General features: G+C 34.9%; 1 protein-coding gene across 1 annotated transcript in view; it reads left to right on the top strand.

The window, feature by feature from the left end:
• Nucleotides 1–14,577, top strand: part of LGR5 (leucine rich repeat containing G protein-coupled receptor 5) — a 67,889-nt gene that overhangs the window by 16,426 nt on the left and 36,886 nt on the right. Inside the window, exons 2-4 of the mRNA XM_063309124.1 lie at nt 5,330–5,401; nt 10,900–10,971; nt 12,863–12,934. Coding sequence (XP_063165194.1) covers nt 5,330–5,401; nt 10,900–10,971; nt 12,863–12,934 — 216 coding nt within the window. The remainder of the gene's footprint in view (nt 1–5,329; nt 5,402–10,899; nt 10,972–12,862; nt 12,935–14,577) is intronic.

Here is a 14,577-nt window from a genome sequence, read left to right as displayed (position 1 = left end):
CCAGGCTGTTTATTGGTTTGCTGAGGACCTCTGTGAGATGAACTGACAGAATTTCTACATGAAGCCCCTGGGAGAGAGAATCCGACCATTCGGGGGCCAGTATCATCAATATGCTGATGGCACCCAAGTATACATCATGACCCCAGGCTTCACTGGAGATCCTGTTGAAGTCTTGTTCAGTCTGTAGGCTGTGAGGGTCTATCAACCCTTAAAGGTAAACTGGGCAAAGAAACCAATGTACTACTTTTATTGTAACAGCTATAGTAACAGAATCTTTCAAGTTTGTATGTGTTTCCCCTTCCCTCCCTTTAACTTCATGTAAACTAGGAAGGGGTGTGTCTGAGATGTTTACTCAAGCCACTTTTATCTGACCATTGCCTTGGTAGTGGCTCTTCTTCCTGTCCTTCAAGGCCATTCTCTCTTCCCTCAACATGATGTGATGGAACATGTTAAATGAACCCTAATCAGGGTTGTCTATTTTTGTTTCTGGATTCTGCATTACCCCTGAAGGAACAGGCACACAATTTGATGGTCCTCTTGGACTTGCAACTCCTGGTGGATCAGCACGTAAAGGCCATGGCCAGAGGACCCTTTGACAAGCTTTGGCTGGGATGTCAGTTGTGGCCCTATTTGGGATAGGAAGACCTTACTCCAGTGGCTCACTCCATCATCACCACCCAATTAGGCAATGAGTTGTAGATGAGGCTGCCTTTGAAGACCATGGAAGCTTCAGTTGGTGCAGAATGAAGTTGTCTGGGTACTCATGGATACTCATGGGTGCTTACTAATGGGGACACATGACACCTGGCTTCCTAATAGCTTTTGGGTGCAATTTAAACTGCTTTGTTAACCTACAGTTTATATTCCTTTATGGCTCAATGCTGGATTACTCAACAGAGTTGGCCCATCTACTTTGATCATGCTGGGAAAAAGAGCTAGTTGTCCCTCATTTTGGGAAGGTTGAGGGGGGCAAAGCCTGGAAGCATTGTTTTTCCATGAGGGGCTGTTATGGAGATTGCTGGTGAAGAAGAGTGGGGCCCTCTCCAGGGAAAAAAGTGCATGCACAGTACTGAATCTTTTTGGCTTCCAATCAAGAAGTCCAGAAGAGAACCACCTTAGCTTTCAGGGCTTTTCTGGTAGGGTTTGCTAGTGCCTTTTCAGTTTAGCAGGATTTTGTATTGTAGAGTAGAACAATAAACACTAGAGCATAATCTAGTCTCAGTGTGGTTCTTCACTCAATATCCTGACAGGGCCCAGTCCTCTGGAATGGCCTCCTGTTGGGGATCCACCTGTCTCCAACATTATCTGTCTTCCAGAAAAAGTTGGTTGTTTTTTGTTTGTTTGATTCTGTGCTCTGCTTATTATTGTGAGTTTCTAAGCATTTTCTATTATTGCAATGGGATATAAATCTGATTAATAAATAGCAAAGTTAAGCTGGGATATAGAGGAGATCATCCTAGGGAGCTTAGAAGAGAGGGACTGGCCCGAAGTCACCCAGCTAGCTTCCATGCCTAAAGTAGAACTAGAAACTGAACCTCTATGCTTCTAGTCTAGCACCTTAACCACTACACCACAATGGTCTCTTTCTACGGTTACTCTCTCTTTCATTTATCCTTCATTTATTCTGTAGCCCAATAAAAATTATCTACTACCTTCATTCTTAGCCATCAACTGTAAATTATTTTCTTAACCTTAAATGTTAAACTGGAGTTTTCACTTTTTTTTTTTACTTTTATATTGCATTATTTTAAATCATCTTTACTTTCAGGTATAAAATTATTTCATCTGCATATCTTAATTGTTAATGTTTGACATTCAGTTTTGATTCTACTTGTCATTTCTTCCAATCCTGCTATTTGTACAAAAGTTTGCTACTAAAGTGAACAGATGTGGCAAAAATATACGTCTTTGTTTCATTCATTTTCCTATTAGAACTGGATCTAGTCAATAAAGTAAAAATTAAGCCTCCTCCTTATATTCTCTTGTTCTCTTCATTATCCATCTTAGGTTTAACTCACTGACTGCATGTTCCTCTGCCTTTTATGAAAACTGCCTGTTTATTTCTCTCTTTATGTATGATCTTACATGTAATATCTTTGTAAAATCTTAAGCAGAACTTCGCTTGCATGAGGAATCAGTGCAGTGGTTCAGAATTTGCACATTTTATTGCATCTCCCTTCATCTCATCCAATCTATTAGCCACAGTCTTCTCCCATGTTCAGTGGCATAGAACTGTTAGCACATTAACTGCCACTTTAGCTACCCAAAATACAATATGATGAAAGACAGAGTGTACAACATTTTTCAGTAATTAACATCCTGAAATTGTTTGGGCAATGTTCTTTTATACTTTCACAAAAGTTGACCTTAAAGGTGGAATTGTACTTTTCAATAGAAAAATGTGCATTTGAAGGGAAAATGAGGATTGTGTGGTGCTGTTCTACTAAATCTAACTTCTTTTCTTCCTTCTTCTTGTTTCTATGTTTCTGGTTTGCTAAAATATTTTTCCTGGTTTCCAGTTGTATTGCAGCAGTGGCTTGGCAGTGTGATCTGCCCTTTTCATGTCTGACTACAGACTAGAGTTTGAATCTATCAGCTTGTAGCTGAAGAACCCCTGGATTATGCTATAATTAGTAACCTTTGTGGAAAAGGGAGAGAGGGATCAAACTAGTTTCCTGAAAGGCTGAGTAGTGACATAAAGAGTCCTTGAACTGCCTCCAGAACCAGTGCTAGCACATACACTTGTGACCATACCTTTCCAGACCCTACATGTATACTTTTTATAGATTATTCATACTAAAAAGATCAACCTGCAAGCCTGTAACTTAAGCAATCATATATTATTTAACTGAAAAATCAGAAATACTGAATGTAATAATTAGTTCGCATATTTTCCACAAAACTAAATGGTGTAACTGTTCATGATTTATGTTCTGCAGGTCATTGACCAAATACAATGAAATTCTGACACCTGAATTTTCTTTTGTTAAGTTTTCTTGATAATTTATTGCTCATTACATTAAGTCCTTTGATTTCTTTCTCTTCCTGGTCATATTAGGCATACCAATCCAGGAAGTGCCGTAGTCATTGTATTAGCTTGGTTAGTTAATACACAGCCAGTGTATTAAGTACCTGAAGAAAGGCAGTTTGCACTTCTGAAGCCACCTTGGCTTTGAGTAATGAATCTCATATTTTAGGAAACATGCAGCCTCGTTCAGAATAGGTTGCCTGTTCAGTTTCTACTCCTGAAAACTACACATCCCAAAGGCTTCCTTTTCGTCTAGATTCATTCTATGTTTATGCCCTCATTTAACGATGTATTTCCTCCATGCACTGATCCAGCAGCCACATTAACTCTGATGGCAATGAGAAATAGAACTTCTGCTGTCAGCATATGACAATGTTGCAACCAATGTTGCATCCAACTAATCTTGGTAGTCCTTCTTATAGATGGTAAAACATATGGAGGACACAATAGAACTATATGAAATTCCAAAACATAACATTCATTTATACTATATGACTTTTGATTTTGTGAACCTTTTATGTTTTATTTTTGTGCCTTTGTTACTTATTTTCAGGGTTTTATTGATCAGTCTGTGTTGAACTAAAATAAGTTTGTCTGTATTCCAGAAATCAGTGCTATTCATAACATACTCCTGGGTAGGAAATATTTAATATAATGCACTATTAGCATATGAATTAGGAATATCATCGCTCAAAATCTTGATCTTATTATCCATTTCCATATAAATAATTTGTTTTATTAACCAACAAGTGCAGAAAAAAATGGCATGATTTGTACAAGAAAAAGAGAGAATGTAATAATGGTATTGTAATAATGGTTACATTATTACATTACATTTATTAATGTTTAATAAATTGGCCTTAGAAATGAACATAAGAATTCTACCTGCAGGTGCATAATCGTTAAAGAATTATTCACAAGACTTCCTGAATAATTGTATGTTGCTAAAATCGTAGCTGTGATTTAGTAAAAAATATAATTACACATTTAAAAATGCTGCCTTGATGCAATTTTAGATTCTTATAAGAATTGAAAATGTATTCAGTAGCTCAACTGTTTATAATAACTTGCTACAAGATAAAGATTTATGTATTTATGATGCATTTCCCTGTTATATATCCCATATTGAATATATACTCAGTATCATTTTTCACTAATCTGCAACATGGGCCAACTGAAACAGAATACTTAGGTTTTTAAGGCTGAGTTTTTCTAATATAATTAGTAACTTAAATGTAAATATTTCCATTTAGCTCACACAGTTAAGATCATTTTATTATTTTTTTCTGGGAAACTATCATTTTCCTACAAACAAAGTTGTTATTGAAATAATTACCTTATTTTATATACTACTACTAGTCAGCCAATATGGTGTGGTGGTTAGGGCATCAGGCTAGAGACTGGGAGACTGAGAGTTCTAGTCCCGCCTTAGGCACAAAGCCAGCTGGGTGACCTTGGGCCAGTCACTCTCTCTCCACCCTAGGAAGAAAGCAATAGCAAACCACTTCTCAAAAAACCTTGCCAAAAAACTGCAGGGACTTGTCTAGGTAGTCTCTGAGAATTGGACAAGATTGAATGGATTAAAAAAAAATTAGCCAATCATGACCTTTTCAAGGATATTCCTTGAAAACCAATTAAGTAGAATATTAACTACAACTAAAGCTGAGTGACCTAGAAAAAGCTATTGGTATTCTATGACATGAACTGTGCAGAATCCCACTAGGAAATGTATATCTGAAAGAACTGTTTCTACAGATTGGAATAGTGAGATAAAGCAAAATATGTAGAGTTATATTTAACAGCACAGCTTGCTTAGGTGAAATTCACTCTATCTTAAAAAATGCAGATATAATAAATACTTAATATGAATGCAAAGTCTGTCTTCCATTGTAATCAGTCTAAAATATCTTACCGTCCCAAAATTAACTGTATTAACATTTCCTTATTAATTTCCTTTCTTTTTGTCTTCTTTTTTCTGGCTATGTTTGGGGAAAAGGCCAATAATTCCAAAATATTAATATTATTATAATTATTGATAATAATATATCAACAACAACAATTTGAAAAAGAATGCTCTGGCACGTCATATTTTACAGTCAAAATATGACATGTAAGCTACTTGCTTCCATGATATTCCAGAGAAATTCTTGAGTTCTTCTGGAATAAACAACTTAATAATACAGCCCAGGGACAAGAAATATTTGTATTTGTTGTTGTTAGCATATTCCTTAAGATGTATAATTTATCAACTTAATATTGAAGTTATATTGCAGTCTTTTCTGTTTTTGTTTTCCTTTACAGCGACCTCAGTATGAATAATATCTCTAAACTGCCCTTGAACTCTCTGCATAAACTTCGCTTCCTGGAAGAGCTGTAGGTATCATTGTATTCTTGATTGGCATAGCTGAAAACCAGATATATTTCTGGGATTTTTTTGCTCCTACTTGCTTTGAACATCAGTTAACATGACATAGAAAAGCTGTGAGTTTTGACACACACAGGAACATTTAGTTGAAATGCACTTACCACCCCTACCAACCCTCAAAATGTTACCATGAGGCTGCACCATTTTTAAGCGAAGACAGAGCTGTGCAAATTAATTTGGTTAACGGCTGTTTAAAAAACTGGATTGCTATTTGGATATAGTTTAGCGGCAGGATATTAAATGTTTGAATACTGGCTCATGTTTATTAAAATAGTAAGTAAAGTTATAATCAAAAGCACAACCCACTGACTGTGTCAAGGACGCTTGCGTTCATATTTCAGACTACTAAGTCATCTTGTAATCGCTTTTAATTACTGTTTCCTTACTCTTTAGCTTTTAGCATCCCTCAAGGCTAACTGTGCATCACAGGACCCTGTATAGCTTAGGTTTCTCTTTCAGTGATTTGCTTGAAAAGAAAAAAAACTGCTGCAAAACCTAGTTAATTAAACACAGGATCACAAGTGGAATGTTGGAAAACACTCAGCACACATAAAACTTTGTTACAGTAACCAAATATAAAATTACGAATTTGAAAATGCTTTCAAATCCTCACCCTTTACAATTGTAACTCAAATGAAACAACATAGGTATTCTTGATAAATTTAATAACCAAATTCAGGTAGACAGAGCCAAATTTTCCCGTCTCTCTTACAGATGAATTGTTCTCTATCCTTGGACACTCCCCAATTACTTCTATAAGACTGTGTGTGTCCCATATAGAAGAATCTTCTCCTTAGCCCATATAGATGCTCTCTCTACTAGGGTGACAGCCGGTCGATATGCCAAACTTCCATATGAAGATTGAATATGTATTTGTTCAAACATAAAGGTTGAGTCTGTTTCACACATCCTTTTAAAGTGCCCATTGTACTCTCATTGGCGATCAGAGCTAATACACCCACTTTTGAATCTGATAAACTCCACTCACGATGAGGAGATTGAGGTATTCTTACTAAACAATCAATAATCAGGTGTTTCAAAGGCAGTAGAAAAAAATTACTAATAGCCTTCACTTATAGAAACTGTTTGGTGCCTTCAGTGAATTCTTTATTTTATAAGGTTTCTTCATTTATATGTGTATATATTGTTACATATGTGTGTATTAAGGGTGTGCTGTATTTTAAATTTTGTGACTTGGTCTTGGACCATAAATAAACAAATATGAAAATATAAATGTAAATAACCAAAGTGTTTGGACTTCAGTTCATATCTCTTCACAGTGCTATAGTCTATGATAGTAATTAGTCTATAGTCTAATTACTGATGAGTCACAAAAAACTATCTGTTATTTAAAAATATAATTTTCTTTACAAGAAATAAATGTATCATCTTCTCACTTCCCCTTTAAAATGCCAGAATTAAGGAGTACTGTGCAATAGGAATAACTTTCCCTCTTTTTGAGGTGTTTTGTTTTGGATTTCCCTCAAAATGGAAACTTGAGCAGTGGGTATTAGACTGGCATCCAACCCCATTATAATATACTTTTTATCTTTAAAATAAGTCAAAACCTTCACTGTCTTCTATGAACCTTTAGAAACATTCTTGTGTGAATCCTGGCCATTTACTGCAACCTTTGTTATCTGAACCCAATATATTCTGCTATTCTGCAGAGTCTTACCAGTCATTCTCCTACAACTGCATATGAATACCATGTACTGTACAACCTGCAGGCACTTGATTGTTTCTACAATTCTGAAGGAGAAAGCCAGCAAAGTTGTTGGAACTAGTTATGGCATTGTTGAGAGAAACATATCCGATTTCTTTTCTAACGCTGAAAAATCACCATCTCAAACAAAAGCAGCACGGGCAAAGCTCCAAGCAGTTTTTCATGTACTGCTATTATTCAGTAACTTTACAACAGGTGCCATTAGTAGAACAATACAGAGATAAATTCACTTGAGGAGAGATTTGTTCTTTCTTTCCTCCCCTTTTCCAAAAGAATTATTTGGGAACTGGTTTCAGATAACAACTATTGTGCAGAATAAGTGACAAAGCTTCCTTAAAGTTTTGTTGATGTAACTAAGTTTCATGCCATTTTAAAAAAAAGAGTCTGATGTAGAACTTGTGTGCTTTATATTTGCTGTGACCATCAGTGAGAAACAACTTTATAAGATTATACAACATTCAGTAGTGAAGTACTAGATTCAGTAAAAGAAGCAATTACAATCTCCAAATTAAATATATATATATAAGAACTGAAAATTAAAGAAAAAAAATCACTTCCTTTTACTTAATTGTGGTTTCATAAGCGGCCACTGTTTTAAAATGGAAGAAATGTATTACTGTGGAAGGAAGGAAGGTTGGTTCCTGCTGGCTTGCCACCATCACTATGTTGCATTTAAAAGCATCTGAATCTGTAATAATACCATATTGGTAATGTTGTAATTGCAAGTGCTTTCCCATATCTATAACCATGATTTTCTACTGCTTGGCTGGAGTGTGGAAGAGGGAAAAAGGTCCTAAACCATGCAGACAGACTCCAGGGATTCAACATGAAAATTCCTCTGGGATTGATCCAGGCTGTTCTAATGTTTTGCAGATCTTTGTAAGTCTTCTTTGGTGCACAGTAGTCCAGGCTAAAAGAGCAGGAGTGAAAATGACAAGAGTTATGTCTGTTCCTCCCTTCTTTCTGATAAAGATTAGTGGGTATGAAAAGCTCCAGGCTGCTTGAAGTTTTTTTAGTGACTGCTTTAAGATAAATGCCTTGCTTGATCCCAGTAGCCTGGACAGGTAAGAATTCCCACCAATAGAAAAATGGATTACCACAAACTCCAGCAGTGCAAAAGAAAAAGAAAGGCAAGCTTTGTTCTGATGCACTGCAGAGCCAGGAGAGAAAAAAGGAGCTCAACTTTTAAAGTTAATTAATGTCATTTGATCAAACAGGTGCTAGGCCAATTTTGAGCTTGGGAGGAGACATCATGAATCAAAAGCAATTATTCACAATTCTACATGATTAAATTAATATGCAGCAAATTTAGAAAAAGATAATGTGAATATTCATTTATATCATGCACAATAAATGGAATTCTTTGCCAAGTAGAAAGATGATAAACCATAAAACTAAATTTTAAAACAAAATTTTAAAAAGAACAATAACAACAACAGGTGATATTCTCTTTATTGAATATCTGGAATGGACTTTGGTATTTAACTTCTAAAGATGGTCACAATGCAAACAGATTTCTGGATATCAATGATATGAGTCTATTCTTATATATAAATGTGGTTTTAATGCAGATAGCAACTTTTGATGTTGCATTCTCAATATATATTTCTCTCTGTAGAATTCTTTTCTAATCCTGTTTTGCAAAGGGTGTACATAGTACAGAATATTTAGTTATATTTTAAAATACAGTCATATTTATTCATCAGGCATGTTTGTCCCAAGGAGGCAAACAGCCAATAGCACATTATAAATATAAGTCAGACTTGATAATGCAAGCAAGGGCACTATGACATTGTTTAAAACATTAAAAGTTAATGAAAAATTGTTCAAGAGATTGCAACAGTCATCCTAAACAGTTACTATGTAATGAATAACAATGAATTCAGTGAGTAAATAGGACTATATTGTAAATAATCCATTCAAGAATGCACATAGACACACAAATGGAAGCACAGAAGTTCAACCTAATATATAGCCTTATTTAGAAACTGGTTGAACTTCAATCCTTTATTCACTTCACTCATTGTTATATTTGGAATCTTATAAATTTAAAATAGAATAGAATAAAATAATAAAGCTATCGAGGTGAAACCAGATTAATATATAATTAAAACAATTTCATCCCAGTGTTGAACAAAGACAGGGGAGTTCTAGATATACCCTTGGCCATGGGAACTTAATGGATGATTTGGGGCCAACCATTCTCTTTCAGCCCATCCCATCTCACAAAGTGGTTGGGATCAAATGAAAGGAGATCTCCATGTAAACTGCCTTGAGCTCTTGGAACAAAAAATTGGATATAAATCTAATGAAGAACAATTATATAATACATTTGCTGAATAACCAATAGAGCAATTTAAAGATTTAGTTCAGTGTGATTTGGCTTTGCATGATTCATTGGTTTTAAGAATTGTTTATGGCTTTTTGTGTTGTGAGAACCCAGCCAATTATAACTTAATCAACAAGACATGTTTAAAACTAATTATGGCTTAATGGAACTTATTAACCCAATCAAAATGCTTTTTAACTTGAACAAAGTTCATTCCATTATGTTTCTAATAATAGATATTTGAAAGTTATGTGAACAGTATATATAATTATTTAAGAGCTGTCAGTATATTAAATGAAATAATAAATGCTGGAATCTCATCCCTCCTGACAGTGTGGCCTTTAAGCCAACACATCTCAAAATTCTTCAGGCTAGAGACTTGCCATTATTCCTATAGCACCTATACCAGCCTACTGATTGTGAAACCATACTCAGTCAATAATGTACTAGGAGATCAAGTTCAAATTTATTCCAAGAAATTTGGGAACTTTCTGGCTTAAATTCTAATACATCCAAAATGTTGATGCTGATGTTTAAGATTCTTATGGGTGTACAAAGCTCTAAAGAGTAGAGATGAAGAATAAGATAGTTTTTCTTTTGATACAGATAAGCCAATAAGTTAGCCAGGTTAATGTTACTTCAGCCATAGGAATAGGCATTTGAAGACAGCAAGGCAGGCCAGCAGGGCACGTTGCAAACCAGACACAGTTCTATTTTCCACCAGAGGAAACAGATAGGGAATTAAGGAGGAACACCTGTAAGGTGAATGGAAATCCAAATCCAGAGCAGTTTTATTTACATGAAAAAGACAACACAAGAGCTGATTGTGAGGTTTTAAAATCGTATTATTTTTAATTTTATCCCTTTCTGCCTGTTAGATAGGAGGTGTTTATATATGGATTGGGGCTCATTTGCTTATGTAAATTCAAAGCTGATGAAGTTTCTACTTCAGAAAAAGTGCTTCCTCTGACTATGTGTGTGTCTTGTGGGACAATTAAAAAGTTATCATAATGATACACAACTAGTAAACCATCCACAGCCTAGAATGTCGCATTATTTATTTATTTATTTATATTTCAAATTTCTATCACCGCCCATCTCTCCTGAAAAGGGGACTCTGGACATTATTTGCTACTGAAGCAGAACAGATTGAACAATTACACAAGTAACATAAACTAGATTTATTGAGGAAAACTACATTTGCCCAGCTGCTTGTAAATGGACTGTATAGTTACAGGATGTTTTGCACAGAACATTAATTATGACAAAACAGAGCTCTTTAATGACTACTTCTGGCTCTGGTGGTTCCAACACTGTCTTGTACATTTTAACATCCAAATTAATTCCACATGAGATGAAATCTGTTTATCTTTTATCTTTTAACCCTGCAGACGTCTGGCAGGAAATGGCTTGACACATATCCCCAGAGGAGCATTTGCTGGACTCCTTAGACTTAAAGTATTGTAAGTAAGTTATACTATTGTTTTATACATTTTAGGCTATGTATTAAAATCTGCCAGGAATTTATGCTAATTAAAGCAATGCCGTATTTAAAGCTAAATTATTTATTTTGATAAAGTTCTGTATAGTAAAAGATGTCTTTATTCTTTTAAAGAATTTCCAAAACCAATTTACACATGAAGTTAGCATCTCTGTGCAATGTCAGAAGAAATAAGATTTTATATAAGTGTTTGTTTCTTTAACTTCTAACAAAGGACAGGTTTTAGTTCCCAAAGATAATTGTATTAATAATTCTACTGATGAAAATATTAGATAATTTTTATTTCTAGTTTTATTTTTGCTGGGGAAAATAGAAAATGAACACATTAATTAATATAAACATAGTAGATTGTTGATTAATATTTAGAGGTTATGTTTTTCCCTTATAGATGCAATTAATCTAGAATAAACTTAGATTTTTATTTTTTTTTTGCTTAAAGCTATAGAATATTCTCTTACTTTCCTAGAATTTTTATGATTTAGTTTATGTGTGAACCTAGCCACACATATGGGACAAAAAAGCACACAGACCTAACAATTACAAACATCTTGTATTTTTAGGCTTCATAAACTGAAGGTGATCCCATAAATTTTATTAAATAATGAATTCAACATCTTTGTAAATGCTGTACCAAATGCAGCATTCAAGTGTGTCTCACAAATCTTTTATAGCAGATCTTTGAAGGGACCAATATTGAATTTTCTGGCTAGGTAACAATAAAGATGCAATTGAGGCTGCTGAGTTTAGTGACATTCACTGCCATACAGTAGGCACACTTGCCAGCAGGATGAGAAAGGTACCATCAGACCCAAGTTCATTAGATGGTGTTCTGACTGTAACTGTGAGGTAACTGTAACCCCCATATCTTGGACATCCTCCCCAAATCCCAAGGCAAAATCTAAATTGAGAATGTACCTGTCCCATATTTGGATCCAAGGGCAAGTCCAAGGGATTTGAGACAGATACCTAACTGTCACAGAGGCCATGATATCTTGGGCTGGCTCTATTAGTCCAGCCCAAGCATGAATGTTTGTAAATTCCTCAGAACCAAGTTCATGGAATTATCTAACCACAGTTAAGACCAGCTCAGTTGGGTCAGTTTTTGGCCAGCTAAAGGCCCTTGTAAGATAAAGTTAAAGTCTTCTCCAAATATGGCTCAATTCCTGGTTATGGAAGCACTATGCATTCAATTTTTTTTTAATTTCCTTCTTCCCTGTAAGTATTAACCAGCTTAGCTTTTCAAGATCAGCCAAATTAGACTTGGTGCTGTTACCTAGCTGAGCAAAATGCCATTGTAGCCAGCCTCAATAGTTTTCTGGTCAGCGATATTCATATGGATCACTTCCTCTTACAATCAACCCTCTAACCTAACTAAGTCAATGCTACACTGAGAAACCAGATGAGCAAAAGCTGGGTCAAATATGAAGCTAATCAATCCATGTCACAGTAATATATATCAAGTCAGGTTCCTCAGCAATTACAGTCTTCTTGTATACCCAGAGGAGCTAGTGGAAGAGTAGCTAATTTAATCCTCTTACAGTCTTGTAGGGTAGGTTAAGTTGAGGGATAAAGCAGATGCAATTTCTTCAAACAGTTTCATGACAGTGGAAATTTAAACCCAGGTTTCCAATGTTCTAACCCTTGAAAAAAGTTTACAAAACATTGGCTGTCATGTAATATCAATGAAATTCAGGTTTCAGATAGCAGTAATTAGCAAGTGATTCATTCTGAAGGAAGATTAACGTAACCTACATCTGCCTTTGAGGTAGGTAGTTCTGATTAACATAAGACAACAAAATTAATCTAAATCTTTTTTTGGTGTTGTTGTTCATCTATTTTATATACTAATATAGAATGCTTCAGAACAACCTACTAAGACAAGTTCCTTCTGAAGCACTTCAGAACCTACGCTCTCTCCAGTCTCTGTAAGTATATACATGTTTCTTATAGCAGCTAGCATTTTTTAGAGTTAATCCAGAAAAATGTCATTATTCAAGCTATCTTCAGATCTGGACCCTCCATTTGTGGTGATTATAACTTTTAGAATTCTCAGTAACAGCAATGCTGGGTAGGGAGTTCTAAGACTTTACTACACATTTGAAGAGTGCTCAGGTGAGAGAAAGCTACATTTTGATTTTGGAAGTTCTGATTATTTTCTGCCTGCAACAGCAGGGCATATGTAAGTATAAAGAAATGTTTGTGATGCTCCATCTTCTTCCTGGCACTTTATTTTGTTTTGTTTCTGTTTCTTCTCATTATAACAAATGGGAAGGTATCTGTTTAGTCCAGCAATAGAGTTATCACCATCAGGGCTATGCTGCTTCATTTCACAGAACCACCTTGACGCCAATCGTTTTGTTCAGCTGCTTCACTTCATAAAGGTGACTTCTATGTTCCAATGCAATACTTAGAAAGGAGAGACCATTTTACTGGGCCATATCAAAGGGGTGCTTCATCAAAGTAACACTTTGGGACTTTGCCCAGGCTAAATAAATATTAGCTGAGTCTAGGAAATATCAAAGAGGCGGAGGGCGGGTTAGGATAATTGTCCAGACACCAATCACAGAATCCTATTATATTTTTTCTTTGACTTCACTAATGGTGGCATTTCTGCCACAAGGAAGGCTGGGTGGGATAGAAAGTTGGTGGCATTATTGGATTTCCTCTCTGAGAACTAAGTCTAAAGTTTGCAACCTTAAACTTAAGAAGTTGTAAAAATATAACATTGGAGTTGGACAGCTACTAATTCAAATAAATAAATAAATAAAATTTCATCTGAAGTTGTAAAAATATAAATTTCATCTGAATTACAAGGGGATATTTTCCCCCAGAACTATAATGCTTATTACTTAAATAATCTAATATAAACAAACAAACCAATAAACAAGAAATTATTTTCCTGAGCAGTTTGACCTGTTTCAGATAGAAGTTTTTCTGGATATGGTAAATCCTTCCATTTAAATATAATGACCACTACCAACTGTGAAGATAAAAAATAATTAAACATGCATCATGATATCACTGTGCAAGCCCCATCCTTTTGCACATGCATCATGACATTAGATGCAAGTATGTAAATCATGGGATTTGCACTTTAATATTGCCACATGCTGTCACTTGCCCCCTTGTGCCTTCTGCAGATGCCTATACATTTATATATATATTTACAATTTTAATCCTTAAACTGAGAATAATATGTGTAATTACTTTAGTATTTTAATATTTTATTTCTTAATTTAGCAATATAACTCTTTTACATTTAAAATAACCTGTGGATGGCTAAAATTCACAGTTATGTTATGCATATTTATGTGTGCTATCAAGCATTTATTCTCCAAGGTTTAATTTTTAAAGGACAGTAATACCTGAACCTGAAAAGACTGGGCAAGAAATACTAAAATAAAAAAATGGAAATTAATTTCATTAACTATGTTGTGAAAATTCTGATGATTTAGGAGAAAATGGACCTGTAGAAATGACCCATATAAACAATGGGTCCTTTATTGAGGCAGAGATACATTTGAATTCTATTTGTAAATAAACTATCTCACTTTCTTTTTTTCTTTGT

Source organism: Candoia aspera, chromosome 7 (genome assembly GCF_035149785.1).
Source record: "Candoia aspera isolate rCanAsp1 chromosome 7, rCanAsp1.hap2, whole genome shotgun sequence".
Taxonomy (NCBI): domain Eukaryota; kingdom Metazoa; phylum Chordata; class Lepidosauria; order Squamata; family Boidae; genus Candoia; species Candoia aspera.
This window is presented reverse-complemented; position numbering and strand designations above follow the sequence as displayed.